Source organism: Musca autumnalis, unplaced genomic scaffold, assembly GCF_047663935.1.
Source record: "Musca autumnalis isolate F117 unplaced genomic scaffold, ASM4766393v1 scaffold_1, whole genome shotgun sequence".
NCBI classification, from domain to species: Eukaryota; Metazoa; Arthropoda; class Insecta; order Diptera; family Muscidae; genus Musca; species Musca autumnalis.
In genome coordinates this window covers 132,690,284-132,710,342 of record NW_027411644.1, presented here as the reverse complement: position 1 = coordinate 132,710,342, position 20,059 = coordinate 132,690,284, and the positions used below count along the sequence as shown (strand labels likewise).

Sequence of the window (20,059 nt, the reverse complement as noted above, 5' to 3'; positions counted from 1 at the left end):
GCTCTAAATTTGCGGAATGCCAATTTAAAACATTGTTGACACCATTTTGTAAATTACACACTGATTTATTTCGTTTGTACTGAACATATCAAACAAACAAAACATAGTTCCACAACATCCCAGATGGGACAATGGAGACTTCTCTCATATCAATGAGTGCACCCCGATTCATATTTAGCTCAATGATATGGGACCTACTGTTTATCGCCGAGTCCGAACGGCGTGTCTTAAGTCACCACTTAAGAAGTTTTTCAAGGCTGAAATACTCAGGAAATGTCGCCAACATTACTGAGGGGTATTTTGCCACCGTTGAAAAATGTTTGATGTTGCTTGGCCGCGGAATCGAACCCCCGACCTTCTGCGTGCAAGGCGGGCGTGCGTATCATTGCACCGCGGTGGCACCCGAAGAACAATATTTTTTGGTCTTGGTATTTCTATAATTATTTTCACTCAACGTTTAAAAATGAACTAAATAGCATTTCCGGGGTTTCTTTTGCATATATAGTTTGCAAAAAATTAATTTTCTTAAAAAATTAAGCTACCTGCAACTATTCCAAAGGGTTTTCGCGAAATTTTCAGTAAATTATACAATAAGACTACGAGTGTAACAAACTCAAAAACTAGATCATTCATGTAGTACCTGAATGGTTATAATTTATTACAAAACACAAGAAAGGTAAAAGCCAATATTGTGGTTTACAATTTGTTAACTCATAATTTTTATGATGTCAAAAAAGGGACAGGTGCTTTATGGTTTTGGTGTGCGAGGAATAATATTTCCACCTTTCTAACTAATCAAAACCAAAAACTCCGATAATTCTATCTGTAAACAAACTCTAAAAATATAGCAGACCCAAAGAACGGATGTTGCCTTCACAGCTAGGTACCAGTCCTTGGGTACCTCAGCGGCAATTCACAATTTGGAAAAACATAAAAAAAGCAAAAAGTAATTCTTATTGTGGTCGTGTAGCATTTCTTTTTGTAAGATGATGTTGATACTGAAAACAACTAACTTCAAACTGCTCTTCGATGCTTTCTTGACTTTGCTAAAATATTGAAAATTAACCACCTGTTTTTACAATACAAATGATACGATTTTTAATAATAAAAAACACCTCCATAACCTACAGCCCTATAGCAACCCTTTTGTAAATTGTCAAGATTTTAGATATTCGATGAGAGCGTTTTGTTTAGGCATTACTAACTTCTTGCATATGTGTTTATGACATTTAAATAATGACATTTATAGTCCTAATTAATTGAAGATACATATTCATTTATATTTACTTGTATTTCATTTGTATATACTCCACAAAAATTGAGCTTAATATTTTTAATACCTTATTAACCAAACAAACCCCTGTCAGGGGTAACAATCTTGACGCGATACAGGGGCTTAGGTCGCAATCTCTCGGTACTCGACATGGCATCTTAAACGGACTAATAGAGCTCCGTTTTACTTGACTTTTTTGAGCGCGAGAGAGTGCGGCTGACCAAAGGTTATCCAGGTAGCGATCTCCTACCCATCAGAGATCCCCCAACACCGGGGTGTTATGCGTAAAACTCGTGCCTATCGGTGTTTTAAGGTTTGCAGTGGGGTACCTAAAACTGTATTCGAACGGAGCCTCGTTGACACCTGGGCGAATCAACGAGTAACGAACTTGTTCTTCTGTCAATGCCCTTACCGTGGTAAGGAGGCAATGCCACGGTTGACCTCCCATCCTTCCTTTAAACCAAATAGCCTATGGATAACAGAACTTTTAAAAAAAACCCCCCAAAAAACAAAAACCTTCAAAAAAACAAAAAACCCCGACTGATGTTGGTGTGGATGCCTTGGCACCCTCAGTCTTCACTTCCACAAGCGCAAGTACCTCTCTCTCGTTGACGATTAGGAATATGGACACGGACAACTCTCATTTAATCTCCCCCTCCACTTCGCGTGGTACCCCAACCAGGGGTAAGGTCGACAGCCCTACGTTAAACATAATTAACGACAGTCTAAACAGACAGAGCAGGGTCCTCCTATCCAAAATAGATGAGAACTTTCTCACATCAACAAATTTGGATGACGAACAGGTCGACGAGGTAAATGACTCAACTTTAACCAACGAGGAAGAAATGATGGAAACCACCATTATTCCCTCCACAGGTCAAGCTGAGTCGTCACCTCTGTCCGACAAAATCGTTCCTCCAGTTTGTTCAGGAGAAAAACCCTCACAGCTTCTTAGGCAAACTGCGGTTGATGAAGTTGTCGGAGAGTGCGACGCAACCATGGAAGTCATGGATGAGTCGCAAAAACCCACAACCTCAAAACGTGCAAGCAAAGAGGCTATGGATAGGAAAGACTATCGCTTTGCAATCTCGTATTGTGGGCGATTTGTCGATAAGGACCCCAAGACCATCACCGAAAGGGAATTTAAATTGATTAGGAAAAACCTGAAGTTTGTGAGGAGATTTGAAAGGAAATATCCTCACCTAACGATTAAGGATTTCCTAATCAATAAAATTCCCACGTCGAGTGAGGGAGGGTATTCTGCCGTAACCCGTACGGATGTGACGACAGACCACCCTCCTACTACTATACCCGCCGGGGACCTGGCAAAATCACAGTCCATACAGACTGTGAAGAAGCCAACAAGGTCAAAAACCAGGTCCAAAAAAACCGCTGCCTTCCCAAACCCCTCTGCTGCCCCTTCTTCTATGCCCATAAACAAGGTGATGGAGGTTGGTCGGCTGATGGGCAGGGGGAAGCTCGAAAAACGGGATGAGAAGTCAGTGCCAGGGAAGACTTCTTCAAAGACCAGTGGTACCTCAAGGACAAACTCCACCGAACCCGTAGTGGTGAAGAGGATGAGGTCCTCTGAGGAGCAACCACCGGCTGCGAAGAAGTCATCCCTGTCACGACCGATCATCTCGCAGACCTCTGCTACACCGGTAATCAAGGTCAGTGCAGGTGCCAGTAACTGTGGGGCTACACACTCCGCAGCTACCGCCACCACGCAAAAACCTTGCGAGCCGAAGGTGATCAAGGAGAATGTGAAGGACAACACAGGGAAGAGTAATACTTCCACAATCGTTGTCCCTTCACAAAAACCTTGTGAACCAGCCAGCGGGTCTCAAGAGAAACCTTGCACATCCAAGCAGGGTGACAGTGCGTTGCGACGGACAGTTCCGGATGACCTGAGAGTGGCCATCATTGACAAGGCTGACCCCAATGGGAGGATCAGCACAAGTCATTGGTTGCAAATCGAGGGTCATCTTAGAGACGTCCTCATCTCAGACGAGGTGGATCGCAGTAAAGTGAGACTCGGTCAGTCTGCCCCCTATAAGGGGGTCATGGTTGTTAACTGCGAGAATAAGGAATCTGCGGATTTCCTTAGATCTACGGTTAACAACCTTGATCCTCTTTGGGAGGGGAGTGTTTTGGCTGCTGTCAGCATTGCTGAGATTCCGTGTGGGATGGTGACTTCAGTATGGGTCCCCCCTCCATCTATGGAGCTGGACAAAATACTGAGAGTCGAGAGGCAGAACGTCGGTCTTCAGATGGAGAACTGGAGAATTCTCAGCTCCTATCCGAAGAACGGCGGTCTTGTCATTCGCTTTGCAACGGATGTTAGCGGGGAAGCCTATTTACGTAGTCGAGAGGGGTTGCTTAACTTTGGATTGGGAAGGTTATGCTTCAAAATCCCAACAAAGCAACAGTAGGAGGTAGGCGACAGATTAATCTGCATCATTGTAAAGCTGCTGCTACCGAACTCCTACTTACTCTCTCGACTTCCAAGATTGATATTGCTCTAGTCCAGGAGCCTTATTTATACAATAATAAGGTTGCTGGACTGAGTAATAACAACTACACTGTCCTCGCTGCCTCGAACGGAGACAAGGTGAGAACATGTGTAGTCGCAAAAAAGAACCTAAAACTAATGCTTCTCCCTAATTTCAGCAGAGGAGATATCACCACTATAAGGATGGACAGAGGGCATGGAAAACCCTTTATAATGGCCACTGTATACATGCCCCATGAAGCCCCCGACCCACCCGGCAGTATCGTAAATAATCTAATGGACGAAATGGGGAGCACAGGCCACATCATTCTTGGATGCGATGCAAATGCTCATCACTTCCATTGGGGAAGCAGCGATACCAACACTAGGGGTGAGTCAATTTTTAAATTTATTTTGCAACATAATTTTAGAATTTGCAATAGGGGCACCACACCCACTTTCCAAAATAGAGTTAGAGGTGAAGTAATTGACATCACCCTAACCAATTTGGAAGACTCCGAAGTTATGGACTGGAAGGTATCCGAAAAGTGCTCTTTTTCAGATCACAAGATGATACTCTTCAAAGTCCCCATAAGTTCGGAGAAACAAAAACCATACAGGAATCCCAGGAGGACAGACTGGAACAAGTACAGCTTACAAACGACTTCGGTGTTAGGCAATTCTCAAAGACTGTCGTCTACATCAAAGGAAGTCGAGGTTGCTGTAAAAGATCTAAGTAAGTCCCTCCTGAGGTGTTACGAGGATTCCTGCCCAATAACCTACGCTGGGAAGAAATCTCAGCCGGTATGGTGGAATAAAGACCTGGCCAGTCTTCGCAAGGCGGCCAGGAAATCATACAACAAAGCCAGCAAATCTTCCCTCAGTACAGATTGGGATACCTACAGGGTTAATTTCAATAAGTACAAGAGTGAAATTAAAAAGGCTAAACAGAGATCTTGGGCTTGCTTCGCTGAGTCTATAGAAGGAGTAAACGAAGCTGCCAGGTTTCGTAAGATTCTATCCAAGGATCCCAAACCCATGGGTAGCATCAAACGAGAAAACGGCACGTGGACTAACTCTGGTCTAGAGACTCTAAATCTGCTGTCTGAAGTGCACTTTCCAGGCTGTACAGACCTAGAGAGTGACTCGCTACAAACGAGTCACAATCAGGGCTGCACGGCACAGGACGAGCAACTGATTGACAGCTTAACTAGCATCCCAAGAATAAAATGGGCGATAGACAGCTTCCAACCCTATAAGTCTCCTGGACCGGATGGCATTATCCCGGCTATGTTGCAGAATGCAGCTGACTCGGTACTGGCAACCATAAAGGAAATTTACAGGGCCTGCCTGCGTCTGTCGTACATACCTAACTCATGGAAGGAGGTAACGGTGACTTACATTCCCAAAGCTGGGAAGCCTAGTCACACACTACCTAAAGACTATAGACCTATTAGTCTTTCTTCCTTCCTCCTTAAAACTCTAGAGAGACTACTCGACCACGACATACGGTCTCATCTAGATTCCAATACTATAAGCAACTCGCAGCACGCCTATATTAAAGGCAAGTCGGTGGACACCGCCTTACACGAGGTGGTTGGATATATTGAGAGGAATATGGAGGGTTCGTGCTTCACACTTGCAGCCTTCCTCGATATTGAGGGAGCCTGCAACAATGTGAAGCTGGAATCCATTCATAATTCGCTCACTAACGCAGGAGTTTCCTCTATCCTTGTTAGGTGGGTTGATGAAATGCTGAAGAGCAGAGTCATCAACTCCCATCTAGGAGAGAGTTCCGTAAGGAAAAAGGTTTGCAGGGGTACGCCTCAAGGAGGAGTCTTATCTCCCCTCCTCTGGCTCCTTGTAATAAACGAAATTATTGTGAATTTCAACCAACTAAGGACGAAGGTGGTAGCCTTTGCTGACGATGTTGTTATCCTTATAAGCGGCAAATTCTTGTCGACCATATCAGACCTTATGCGGCGTGCTCTAGTGCAGCTGTCTAGCTGGGCTCGCACCAATGGACTTGGTGTGAATCCAACGAAGACCGAGCTCGTACTCTACACGAAGAAGCGCAAAATTCCCGATTTCCCGCAACCAGAGCGGGATGGTGTTGCCCTAAAACTCTCATCAGAAGCCAAATACCTCGGTGTTATCCTGGACCAACGCTTAAATTGGAAAAGGAATACTGAGAGAGAGTTCCTGTAAGAACTCCATTGGTAAAAGTTGGGGTCTCAAACCAAAGATCATACACTGGTTGTATGATACCGTGGTTCTCCCAATTCTTACCTATGGTGGGCTTGTCTGGTGGCATGCACTCGGGAACAGTGCACTTCTGTCCAAATTATCTAGTGTTCAAAGAGCTGCATCTCTGCTAATCTCTGGTGCCATTAGAAGTACACCTCAAGCTGCACTGAATGTGATACTGGATCTCCAACCTCTGGACATTACTATCAACTTTCAGGCGGCGAGGACGGCTTTCAGGCTTAGAGAGGCAGGTATGTGGCAGTGTTCACGATTTGGACATGCAAAGGTCCTTTTCCCCTTCACCGATTTAGTTGAGTCCAGTGGACCCGATCACATCAGTGATTATATACCCACTGTGCTCAACTTCAACCAAATTAACGTCACAATCCCAAGCAGAGATGCCTGGTCTAGTGGTAGCCCTCCTCTTAGCGGTCTGGCCATCTACACAGACGGTTCAAAGATGGAGGTTGGCACAGGTGCCGGGGTCTTCTGCGAAAACCCACAAATTAAGCAATCCTTCAAACTCAACGATAACTGCAGCGTCTTTCAGGCAGAGATTTTTGCAATTAGGAAAGCAGCGGAGATGATCAAAGAACTTGGGAGTGTCCTTAAAGGACCGGTGACTATTTTTGTCGATAGTCAAGCGGCCCTTAAGGCTCTCAAGTCATGGACCATAAACTCAAAAGCTATCCTCGATTGCAAAAACGCTCTGCTTGAAGTACGCGACTTCGTTGATCTTTGCTGGGTTCCAGGACACAGTGATATAAAGGGAAACGAAGAGGCGGATCAACTAGCACGGGGTGGCTCTCAGTCGACTGACTTACCAGTTGAGTCATCTATCAGACCACCAAAGTGCTACTACATCCGGAAACTTCGCGGTTACTTCCTTGAGAAGGTGGGGCAAAGATGGCAAATGGAAACTGGCTGTAAAGTATCCAAGGCAATCTGGCCCAGCTATTCTCAGAATAGAACCAACTCTCTTTTCTCACTAAATAAGTTAGGGATAAAGACCACTGTAGGTCTCATTACCGGTCACAACATGGTCAGGTCCCTAACTTCTAGATGGGACAACAGTGGTGTAGACTACTGTAGGCTATGTCAAGATCCGGAAGAAACAAAGACGGTCGAACATCTACTATGTAGATGCCCCTCGTTACTCACGAGGAGACATCGATTCTTCGGTAGATATGAGATAAATACTCTGACTTTCTTCTCCGACATAGACCCCATCTACTTGTACCAATTTGCCAGAAATCTCACATGGCTGGCAAACAAAACTAATTAATCATTGTTTTTTCTCTCTCCTTCACACAGGGGGATAGAAATCGGCTCAACACTGAACAACACCCTCAGCGGCAATACACCCACATCATATTCACTACATCAACAACTTTGCCACAATCACAGCAGTCGAGCAACCATATCCATTACTCACTACACCCATCACACCAAGCCACTTTACATCAACAAAGCGACAATAGCCCAACCACCTCATATTACTTCAGAATAAACCAGTCACCACTTTCAACACCCACCTTATAAATCAGCATCCATCATCATCACATCCAACCCATCTAAACTTACATCCACCATCACAACCTCAGCAACAACCTATAAACTCACATCCATCATCACAGCATCACCTACACACTCAACTTCACAACAAATCCACAATAATCCAGCATCTATCATCATTACATATAGTCCAACCACAACACACAGTTTCTTTAAGGATGATCACAATGGACCTCAAGGTCTCCGAGTGAAGTAGCTGCCAACAACGGTAGCTGCGCGTCCTAAAACCAAACCAAACCAAACAAATGTAAGTGTACCCTACCAACCCTTTCTTTCTAAAGGTACATTATGATGTACTCTACGTGGTTTTTTAATGTACGCGCTGCTGTACGCAACCATTTCGGTTGGGTACGTGGTTGTTACAATACGATGGAAGTTGCGTACCAAACATGTGTGTTTGACGAACTTTTCAAATCTCGTTGGGTACACGTACATAAACACTAAAATGGATTTTTAAAGTTTGTGTACGTGTACATAAACTTTATAATTTTTTTAGTGTTTGTGTAATATGTACGGTACCTTATGATAAGGTACTGTTTGTTTCCGAACACTGATCAATCATTCGTTGATCGTACGGTTACCCCATGGTGCCCATGGTGGAATAAGAAGGTGTTACATCAAATCATACCAATCGTCATATTTGGTCAAAATATTGATTTGATATGAATTGCTTGTTTACATTTTGTATGAGATTTTTTCGCAATTATGCATTTTGACAACTAGTATGATGATCAGCTGTTTTTGGCGTTACACCTTTTTATTCCGCCATGGGTTACCCTGATTCTAGTTCTATAATGAACTATATCGACTGATCTAGTTCATACGCTCTTTTTAATGAATCGTTCAATTGAACTAGTTAGTTCATGAACTATACAACTCTATTAGTATTAAATTTTCTATTGCTTGCCTCCATTAGTCCCAATTTACATTAGGCGAGTTTACTTGCGGCAAGTCCCAGTTTGTAGAAGAGACACGTACCGGCAATTCTCAGGCAATTCATTTTATATTTTTCCTATTTGACATTATTTTCATTGTTGTGAAAACAAAACTTGTCGGAACAGAATTGCCTTTTATAAACGCAAGAGGCAAGTTTAAAAAGGAACGAGAAAAATTGCCGCAAGTAAACTCGCCTAATGTAAATTGGGACTTACAAAAATATATATTGAAGAAAATTCACTTAAAAGAACAACTTACAAATCACACTTCATACTTACTTTTCAATGCTAAAAATACCAGTTTCACGTTTTTGTTCATCCACACTTGGTGGTGTTCTAAAACCAAGTAAAACAATAATCTTGAAAATCTTTTGATGAACTTAACCAAGCGCTTATTGTTCTGGCAAAGAGAAGGGTAGTGTTGCCTAATCGTGTTTTCGGCTTGGTAAGCATACACACGCGCATTCACACCACATAGCTGGAATTTACTGCATAACAACTGTGAAATAAATTACAAAGAACAACTAAGAATAACATTCCTCTACTCTACAGAGAGAATCAGTCCTGATGCACGAGTAGAAAAAAATTACACAAACTATTTTATACTTACTTACTCTGTTGATGGCGATTCTGATATCTTTTGCAAATATTCATGCTTATGTACATATGTGTTTCTATACATACTGTTACGAATGTAATTGATAGGTTTAAACTAATTTAGTTGAATTTCCGTTAATTTAAAAATTTTAATTATAACGTAATTAAACAACAACTATCAAGTTGAATTTTCTTAAACATTCCAGTTCTTACTTAACATGTTTTCTTTTTGTTTTGCCATAATCAGGCAATTATCGCTTAGATTGCTATCTCTTTTATATGTTTGCCTTTTTTGTACTTTATTTTATGTTTGTTTTGATAATTGTGACGTCATTTCGCTTCATTTCAAATTATTGCTCTCTCGCCCGTGTATGTAAGTGTTGTTGTTCGCTTCCCAGCTAACAATTTTTTCCGAGGGCTCTGATATCAGATTTTTTCTGAGATTTTCTGAATATTTTTTAGAATTGTGGCCGATTTCTCTAATATTTCCCTAGAAATTTGACCGATTTTCTATAAGTTTATTTTAAGAATCTCTGCACATTTTCTAAAAAATCTTAAGAATCGTCACTCCGAATTCGTTCCGATTTCTAATAGATTTTCTAGGGGTTTTTTTCGTTTGATGTCGAAGAACAAAATGACTGGTCATAAAATTCGCATATACAATTTTAAAAATTTTTTAATATAAATCCTACATATAATAATTCAAGCTAGTGTTGATAACTTCCACATATATGCAGAAGTATACTTCTGCATATTGATCTACTGTTAATCATAAAATGATAACAACAGGTAAAATCATTAGAAAGTTTAAAATTAGAATCTTCCATAAATAGCACATTGAAAGAAAATTGTCCTCTGACTGGGGTTTGTTCTGTACAGTACGACACGTGGCGTCAGCGTCAGAATTGTTTCCGATTTTTTCAGAAAATCTGAACTTTTCTCCGCATTTTTCCAGAATTTCTTTCCGAATTCGGACGGATTTTCTTAAGAAAATCTAAATTTTTCATCGAATTTTCCAGAATTTTCTTCCGAATTCTGTCAGAAAATCTAAATTTTTCTCCGAATTTTCCAAGAATTTACTTCCGAATACGGACGGAATTCGTCGCGAAACTCTAATGTTTTTTTAAGAATTTCCTGAGAAAATTCTTTCCGAATTCGGTGACCACGTCCATACAACTTTCGTAGCGAATTCGATACGAATTCGGCATCAGAATCGGATATTTTTTCAGAAATTCTGTTCGAATTCGAAACAAATTTGGAAAAAAATGTTGGCTGGGTTAGTGCGAGTGTGCATCTGTGTGTTTGTTGGACAGATTACTTCGAGGTGTTACCAGATCTGTTTTCTGGAGAATTCCGAAACAAGAAGGGTTGGGCTATAAATACAGGGAATTTTTTCGGCAGCGAGTTAGTTGTGTTTGAGACACAAACTGAACAGTCGATTAATGAAGTAAAGGAAATCTGTGTGCTTAGTAACTACAGTCGGTTGCGAATAAGTGTAATAAAGTAAATAAAGTATTGTAGAAACGTAATCTAAAACGAATCCTGTACAAAATCTTATCGGGAAATAAAACAACGTCTAGTTTAATAATGACAAAATAATTAGAAGAAATGTTTTATACTAAAATTCAAAGATTTACAAAAAATACAGAATGCAAAGGGTGATAATATAGATAAGACCTCATTACAGCAGACCTTATGTTTACGTCGATGTAAATAAAAAGAAAAGAGGAGAAAAATAAAAAGGCGGTATTTTCGTTTTGATGATATTTGACTAGAAGTCAAATGGATTTTATTCAATAAATAAAAGAGGGTTTTTGGTAACGATATTACCTGCAATTTGCAACGATCTTGCAGATGCTTACAATAAAGCTTCGATAGCGTTCAACGATCCGATAGAAAGTCAAAGTAGATGATGAGAGGTGGGGAAATGTCAAACAACTCAACGAAAGAATTATCGTTAAAATCTGCTATGCAAATGTTACAAGGATGTAACAATAAGGAGTTTGCAGATTTTAACGATAATCTAGGCCACAACAGATGGGCCGTTGATATGCGAAAATTATATCAACAATAAACTATTTAACTTAAACATTTGGCGCCCACCTTTCAACATCGTAGGGATGTTGAAACGAAAAGATAAAAATTATTTAATTTTTTTTTTTGTTTTTTTCCATTAAATTCATTTTTTTGTTTGTTTTTTCTTGTTTTTAATTTCATTTTTTCAAAAAACACTTATAGACTAAACGATGGGCCATTAGGGACCCCGCGGAAATTTATAAGCTAAACGATTGGGCCATTAGGGACCCCCGGGCCATTAGGGACCCCGCGGAAACTTATAAGCTAAACGATTGGGCCATTAGGGACCCCCGGGCCATTAGGGACCCCGCGGCAATTATGGCCATTAGGGACCATTTTATTGGCTGGGCCATTAGGGACCCAGTCATATATACATATATATGTATGGTCATTAGGGACCATACAGGTGCGTTGAGCCATTAGGGACCCCGCGCTATAGGATCATTAGGGATCCTCAGCTGCTGCATACCCCGGATAAAACCCAGCCAAATATGCTATACTGGGCCAAGGGTAAGCCTGGAAACATCTGTACTCGGCCGGTCATTCTTTTGCCATACAGCTCTGGACCCAATATCAATGCCACACGTCCCACTATATAAAATTGCGGATCTGCTAGAGGTAGACCCAGGTAAGACTCCTTAACCCTCTCCGGCACTGCTTCAGGAGGCGTCGAGACATGTGCCAAGTCACAGACCCGAGCCGTCACAGCAACCGATTGTGCAGGATCGTGCATAGAGGTGATGGTAAACCGACAATACGAAATGTCGTCAATTTTGGAGCAGGGAAGCTGTAGACTGTGCACTAAAGACACACAAATTTGGCTTTGTCTAGCACATTGGTCAATAATACCACGGACGGGGATAGACGACTTAGCAGTCACTAAGCGAACTACCAGGCTGGGCGAAAGGGGAACCACACCTACTAGTGGTAGGCTTCCAAAGGAAGTTGTGGTGGAAGCGATCGAAAGACTGCTTCCTACGGACGGACGAGAAGCAGACTCATTTTCCGGACGGACCCTGGGCTTTTTTTGTGGTTGATGCTTACGATCAGGACGAGAAGTAGGAATTTTTGATGGCGTATGGTTGCCATCGTGTAGCAAGGTATGATGCTTGTCGTTACAAATACGACAACTGCTCCTACTTCTACAATCCTTTGCCAGGTGAGACTGTGCCAGACAGCGAGTACAATAGCTATACTTCACCACTGCCCTATGCCGTTTCTCCACAGGTAATCTTCTGAATTTGTTACAGACTCTGCACTTAAAACTAACCGGTCTATCAGAAGTCGGTGGGGCTGCAGTGACAGTCGACGCTGTGGAAGGTGTTGGTGGCAAAGGAACCACATTTGGAGGGTTAGGAGCGACATTACTCATCGAAATGTCAATGATCTCGGGAACAATGGACTGGGACGCTACATTGACAACTGGGCTGGGGACGGAGGAAGGCGTCACGGCGGGAACTGGAGTGGAAGGACCCGTGGCTCTATCAATTTCCGCCATCAATTCGTCGTAGTCCTTTAGTCCATCAGCGAAAAATGACATTTTGTCCATATTACTAAAGAGAAAAACTAGGTTAAAGATATCGAAAGTTATTCGGTTAAGACGACCAATTTAGTTATAGGCCGCCTTACAACGGTGTTCTCAATGCGAACGTCGGCGACGCGAACATGCCCATCGGGGCCGGGAAATACGTTTTCGACCCTACCTAGTTTCCACGACGTTGGAGGAAGAGTTTCGTGCCTAATCACGACGATATCATCTTTTTGAAGGTCACGTTGCGGAAATTTCCATTTATACCGCATGTGAAGACTTTTTAAATACTCCTCCTTCCATCTCAAACAAAATTGATGAACCAAAGCCTGAACTTTTCGAAACCTGTTCACGATAGACAAAGGCTGTTCAGTGATTAGGGGTTCTGGAGGAGCGAGCAAAGGGGCACCGATCAAGAAGTGTCCTGGAGTCAAGGCAACGATGTCAGTAGAACTATCTGACATAGGACAAAGCGGTCGAGAATTCAGACAAGCTTCGATTCTCGCTAAAACCGTAGCTAACTCTTCGAAAGTGTAGCGGAGATTTCGAGCCTGTTTTCGAAAATGCAATTTAAAACTTTTTACTCCAGCTTCCCAGAGCCCACCCATGTGTGGAGCTCCAGCTGGAATAAATTGCCACGATAGGCCTTGAACTGCATAATTAGATGAAACAGTTCCTGAACATTCTCGAAGAAACGACCTAAAATCTCTTTCTATTTCTCTGGAAGCCCCGACAAAATTCGTACCATTGTCCGACAATACGGACCGAGGACAACCACGACGAGCAACAAACCTATGAAATGCTGCCAAGAAATTTGCAGTCGATAAATCTGAGACTGCTTCCAAATGAATCGCCTTCGTAGAGAAGCACACGAAAACGCAAACGTACCCTTTAGTAATTTTACAGGCACGACCCGTAAAGGATTTGACATCGAAAGGCCCAGCGAAATCTACACCAGTTGTAGTAAAAGGCCTATTAATCACGGTTCGTTCCGGCGGAAGCGCAGCCATAACTTGACTTCTAGAACGCTTCTTTTCTAATATGCAAACTCTGCACCGATTAATTACCGAACGAATCTGAGTTTTCAGTCGAGGAACCCAATATTCAATTCTAAGAATCCTCAACATCAACTGATTTCCTCCATGAACGGAAATCTTGTGGACAAATTCCACCAAAAGTTTTACGAACCGACAATGGTAGGGCAGTATAATCGGATGTCTTTCCGTATACGCAAGAGTAGGAGAGTTAACTAATCTTCCATTCATACGAATTATACCATAATCATCCAAGTAGGGGTTAAGAGGAACCAAAGGACTCTTAGTATTAAGCGGATTTCTTTCTAATAAATCCCTATATTCGTCCGCATAGTACATTTTTTGTGCGAAAATTATCAATCTAGTACGGACGAAATTGATTTCCGACGAAGCAATAGTGGTGTCGGTGTAAACAAAATTACTTCTATGTCTTGGATGAGTACGATGGAAGAATCTAAATAAATACGAGACAACACGAAGAGCTCTACCCAAGCAAGAGAATCTAACAAGAAAGTCCTCAGGGCTCGTAAGGAAAGAGGCATGACTTTTCACCGAACGCTTTTCAGTATCGGTTTCAAGTGCCGACAGATCACAAATTGACCATTTAGATTTTTGATCACTAAGCCAATGTGGCCCATGCCACCAAAGAGAGGAATTGGCTATATCAGAAGGAGCAAGACCGCGACTTCCCAAATCAGCGGGATTATCCTCAGATTTAACGTGGTACCAATTGTGATTACCAACGTTTTCTTGGATACGACAAACGCGATTAGCTACAAACGTAGTCCAAGTCGAAGGAGTTTTTCGCAACCAGGAAAGAACTATAGTTGAGTCCGTCCAACAATAAACCTGACGAAACTCAATATCAATTTCCCGAACTATAGTTTTTAGAAGCTCAGAAGCCAAAACAGCACTACAGAGTTCTAAACGTGGCAGAGAAATTGATTTTATGGGGGCCACCCTAGTTTTACACGATAGTAAATGGACGAAAATATCTCCACTAGGGGACTCAATTCTAATATAAATTACCCCCGCGTATGCTTTTTCCGAGGCATCGGAAAAAACATGGAGTTCAGCCGAACAATCAGGAGTATACTGAACCCATCTGGGAATCCTAACCGAATTAACATCCGTGTAGGAATCTACAAATTTGCGCCAATCGGCATCTGTGGCTGACGAAAGGGAGTCATCCCAACCAATATTGTCCAACCACACCTTTTGCATAACCATTTTAGCAACGACAATAACTGGTCCTAACCAGCCCACAGGATCAAACAATTTTGCAATGGCGGATAAAACTTCCCGTTTAGTATATGATGCCTTTTTCGCGATTGGAGCAACCTCAAAGTAAAATGTGTCCAACTGTGCATTCCACCTTATTCCTAACGGCTTAGATCCACTAGATTCTACAAAGGACAATATTTTCTCATCTAGCAAATGATCAGGAGAAATTCCTTCGAGAATCGATTTATTGTTCGCTGTCCACTTCCGAAGTTCGAATTTCGCAGAAGAAAGTGCTGAAATTAATTGATCCCTAGCTGTTAAAGCTGTCTCCAGGTCATGAGTTCCCGCCAACACGTCGTCAACGTACATACATTTGCGCAAAATGTGCGCTGCGAGTGGGAAATCGGTCTCGGTGTCTTCTGCCAGTTTCAATAGCGTTCGAATTGCTAAATAGGGTGCACAATTTACACCAAAAGTCACCGTATGTAATTCAAAGTCTTGAACCGGTTTCGTGGGGGAATCACGGAAGAGAATTCTCTGAAGCGAAGCATGTTTTGGATCGACGCGAATCTGCCTATACATCTGGGTAATGTCCGAATTGAAAACAAATTTAAAAATACGCCACCGCAATATCAACAAGACTAAATCAAGCTGCAAAGTGGGTCCGACATAGAGCAAGTCGTTCAGACTATTCCCGCTAGACGTTTTGAAGGAAGCGTTAAAGACTACCCGAAGTTTAGTGGTCTGTTTATCAGGATTTATGACGGGATGGTGAGGCAAATAGGAAGATAAAGTATCAGTAGAGGAACTGGGGGATACTAACCTCATGTGGTCAAGATCTAAATACTCTTTTAATACAGCGTCATAAACAACCTTAACGTCCAATTTTCTCAGCAAAGACGATTCATTTCTAAGGTATTGCTTTAAAACGGTTTCACGCGACCTACCCAAGAATTCATCAGGATTAATGTCAGGTTTAATTGGCAGTGTTACTATATATCTACCGTCCGACATTCTACGCGTGGTTTTTATATAATTTTCTTCACAAAAACGATCGGAAGGAGACATCATATTTCGTTTTGGAGGTTCCTCTAGCTCCCAAAAACGCAAAAGAGTTCTATTAATGTTGTCTTCTTCTATCACGTCAATTTTAGTCGCGAATGTTCGAACCTCGGTCGTGGGAACAGGACCGGTAACTAACCAACCAAACACTGAATTTTGGGCCAGCAAAGTACCAGAAAGAATGGGTCGACAACCATCTAATAATATCTTCGGATAGAGATCAGCACCTAATAAAAGATCTACGGGTCGAGGGTCAAATAAATTGACATCGGCAAGCCGCAAATCAGGTAGTTGTGCTCTTAAATCCGACCTCACAGTAAATGAGGGAATATTTCCCGAAATCAGAGGCAAAACTAAAGCTGTCGTTTCCAAAATAAGACGGCTATCAAGAGGACTTCCAATTTTCAACGAACAAATTTTTCGAGAAGTGGCCGATACAGTACAATTCACACCCGAAATAGAAGCAGTAGTGGAATGCACAGGAAGTTTTAAACGATTCTGAAGTCGCTCAGACAAGAATGACGACTCAGATGCAGGATCAATAAGCGCCCTAGCCGAATAGGAAACACCATGATGAACAATATTAACCATGGCTGTTCCTAGCAAAACCGATTTGTTTTGAGCTACATGAAAGGACTGACGAGGAACACACCCAGCCGATGTGGATGGTAAAGGTTGCTCAGATGAGGCAGAGGGATTGACCGCCCTATTATTTGTAGCGACTGTATTACCCGGAGCCGAGTATTTGATTGGGTATCTAGGCGATGCAATAAGGTGTGATGAGGTTGATTACATTTGGAACAACGACGACTACTATCACACTTTTTTACTCCATGTCCTCTACGTAGACAATTCACACACAATTGGAACCGTTTAACTATTTTATACCGTTCCGTAGAGGACTGATTTTGGAATCGCTGACATTCAAATAATCGATGAGCTTTATTTGGACAAAGCACACAACCAGATTTTCTCGACGATTTAGGATCGTTGGAAATACGAGAAGGTTGAGAGGGTGCCGAGGAATCTGCATTAGTATAATGCGATTGCACTTTTTTAGTTGTGCGCTTTGCGTCATTCCCGCGCATGTCGTGAAGACACATGAGCGTTAGGATCCGCTCCGACAAAAACGCATCTAAATCTTTCCACGAGGACAAGGAAGATTTATTTTTCACACTTTGTTCCCATAAGGTTTGTGTGAGCTTAGGAAGCCGTTGCAGGCACATAAACACTATGATCGGATCCCAATTATCCGTCGAAATATCATAAATGGACATTGCCGACAGGCATCCATTTATGCCACGCTGTAACGATTTCAAATTCGAACAAGTTTCACTATCGAGTACCGGAAGAGAGAAAAGGATTTTCAATTGATTGTGTACTATAACACGAGGATTGTCGTAAGTATCCTTCAAAGATTTCCACGCAAGAACAAAACTACTATTAGTTAATGGAAATTTGGAAACTATCTCACGAGCCTCACCACTAGTCTTCCGAACCAAATAACACAAGCGTTCGACATCGCTAAGCCGAGAAGATTTAATATAGATGGCTGTGAATAAGTCGCGGAACGTGGGCCAAGAATGAAAATCGCCCTCAAAAATATCCACATCACACGGTGGAAGTGCTAGGTTATGAACGCTATCACTGGGAATATCATCTAAACCAAGACTCCTAAAAGACAAAGTATTAGGAGGATCAACTTGGGTTCCCACTTCACGTGAAGCCTGAGTAGAAGTACTAAGATTACCTCTCGCTTCTAGTGGACTAGCAACCGATTGTTGCGCTAAAGAGGCAACCGAATCGTTCATTGTCGAGTTCAACGAATGTCTATGCGACCTTTTAAGTTTACCTATCTGACTTCGTATAGCAGACAAACATCTCAAGTAAGTCTGATAAGCTACATCATACTTATTGTCAACCGATTCAATATCCCCTTTTTCGTATCACCGGAAGACATCACAAAATCAAGACACTTTTCAAACATCTCCTGTGTCTTTACCCATAACTTTTGAATTTCTTCTTTACGGACTTCTAACCCATATTCGTCTATCTCTTCAGGCTTAAGAGCACTGTAATGAGACTCGAATGTTACTATAGCGTCCGATGCTCTGATAAAAAGATACAATGGAGTGACTGACATTTTGAATTATCAAAAAAATTCAACTAAAGTCCGAAAAAAAATCACTCAAAAGAAAGTTCAAAAGCGAAAGAAGCACAAAAATCGATAAACTGCCAAAAATATTTTGAAATTCGTACTGAATTTCCAAAAATCAACTTCAAAACTCCCTATAGAGTCACGAAAATACCCGAAAATGAAGTAAAATCTCAAAAACAGGAAACAATTTTCACAAGAAAGCTGTTTAGAAACACTCAATTAGTATCTAAACACACGAGCTTTCAGAAATTCCACCAAAGGAATGCAGAAAATATCAAAAAATCCACAAAGTTTCGGCAAAAAAGTTAAAAAACACCAAAAAATTCAGAAAATTTCAAGAAAACTTCGAAAAAATCGAATAAAAATTGACCAGGATGGAATAAATCAAAATATATATATAAAAGATCAAAATATATATATAAGAAATTAAAAATATATATATAAATATTCCAAAAAATTCAAATATTTTCGCTCAAAATTGAAAAAACCGTAAGTTCACGTACCGAAACCGTACAAAAATTCAAAATATTTAATTAAAATTATTATTTTCAACCGAAAATACCGAGATTTTATGATTTAATTCACGAAAATACCTCAATTAGGCTCAATACTACCAAAAAACCACAAAAGCAAATTAAATCAAAATTAAAATACTCGAAAATTTTAATGAAAATAATTGATTTTTCACAAAACGGTCAAAAAATCACTTTATTTATTAAAAAGTCGAATTGACCGAGTGTAGGGTGTACACGATTTTTTTTTAATTTCAAAAAATATTCGAACAACACTCCCGTATCACAATCAAAAATATTTACCAAAAAGTATTTCAATATATTAAATTATTTTATTTGCGTGTACTAAATATGTTTTCCCAAAAAATGTTTGCTGGGATACCACTACTTAACGAAAAAGAAAAAAGAAAGGACAAAAACACCGCACAGCTGGTATGGGGGTATACAGTGTGTGTGTGTATCAACTAGCAAGCAAACAGGCAAACGACCAAGCGACTGACCGACCGACTGACTCAACGATATGAGTGTACGTATGTATGTTTATTAGCGTATGTACGTATAAACGAATGTATGCTGTTCACTTGCTAATAACCAAACAAACGTAAAGGGATTTTTATGCAAATTATGTGGGGAATAAAAAATGCAATTTTGGCACAATTAATTTATCAAAATGTGTGGTTCTTTTTGCAATAATTTTAGTACACTTATTAACGATTATTTATATTTAATTTTGTGCACTATTCCACCACAATTTATAGGAAAAAATCGAATATTTTTTACAACAAAAAATAACAAAAAATAAATGTCACTTATCCCTTTTTGTTTGTTTGGAATTTTTTCTTTTTCACTTGTAACACTATGTAGGTATGTACTTTCGTGGTAAAGGCACACGACAAATTGATTGATACGGGAGGGGGGATGCGCGACGCGTTGTAAGACGGCCAAACAGCGATCACGACACAAACAATTGTTGTTATTTTTTCACTTTCAATTTTATTTATTTTGATATTCTCACATAAAACACTTTACGTACCTGTTTTTTTGATGAGATTAAGGGTGAAAATAAATGGATGGATGGATGGATATATGGATGGACTGTATGTTATGTTGTTTGCTGCGAAATAAGAGCAAACAGACCGATTAACAAAGGCACCGACAACAACACCGACTCAATCGCGGCTCGAAGTGACCAAATGTTTACGTCGATGTAAATAAAAAGAAAAGAGGAGAAAAATAAAAAGGCAGTATTTTCGTTTTGATGATATTTGACTAGAAGTCAAATGGATTTTATTCAATAAATAAAAGAGGGTTTTTGGTAACGATATTACCTGTAATTTGCAACGATCT

The 20,059-nt window shown here is 40.8% G+C and overlaps 2 protein-coding genes across 3 annotated transcripts in view; one reads left to right on the top strand and one right to left on the bottom strand.

Moving 5' to 3' along the window:
* Nucleotides 1-1,376: 1,376 nt before the first annotated feature.
* The window catches only part of LOC141386467 (uncharacterized), a 57,371-nt gene continuing 38,688 nt past the window's right edge, over nucleotides 1,377-20,059 (top strand). Inside the window, exons 1-3 of one of the 2 annotated variants that reach the window (XM_073955002.1) lie at nucleotides 1,377-3,884; nucleotides 3,944-4,155; nucleotides 7,326-7,833. In XM_073955002.1, the coding sequence (XP_073811103.1) occupies nucleotides 1,897-3,705 (1,809 nt within the window). In that variant the 5' untranslated portion in view covers nucleotides 1,377-1,896 and the 3' untranslated portion in view covers nucleotides 3,706-3,884; nucleotides 3,944-4,155; nucleotides 7,326-7,833. The remainder of the gene's footprint in view (nucleotides 3,885-3,943; nucleotides 4,156-7,325; nucleotides 7,834-20,059) is intronic. The other variant, XM_073955012.1, reaches the window with a different exon arrangement.
* Nucleotides 13,303-17,853, bottom strand: LOC141403487 (uncharacterized). The gene is made up of 3 exons (XM_073986020.1): nucleotides 16,931-17,853; nucleotides 14,786-16,799; nucleotides 13,303-13,374 (listed from the first exon to the last, which is right to left on the bottom strand). Exons 1-3 carry the CDS (start codon nucleotides 17,851-17,853, stop codon nucleotides 13,303-13,305), a joined length of 3,009 nt encoding a protein of 1,002 aa, XP_073842121.1.

Excerpts from the sequence above, each read along its gene's own strand:
- LOC141403487 (XM_073986020.1), bottom strand. The coding sequence starts at position 17,853 with ATGAACGATTCGGTTGCCTCTTTAGCGCAACAATCGGTTGCTAGTCCA. Across the intron at positions 16,800-16,930 it reads AATCAGTCCTCTACGGAACG|ATACCCAATCAAATACTCGG; the intron begins GTATAAAATAGT and ends TGCATCGCCTAG. Across the intron at positions 13,375-14,785 it reads CGGAAAAAGCATACGCGGGG|TTCAAGGCCTATCGTGGCAA; the intron begins GTAATTTATATT and ends CTAATTATGCAG.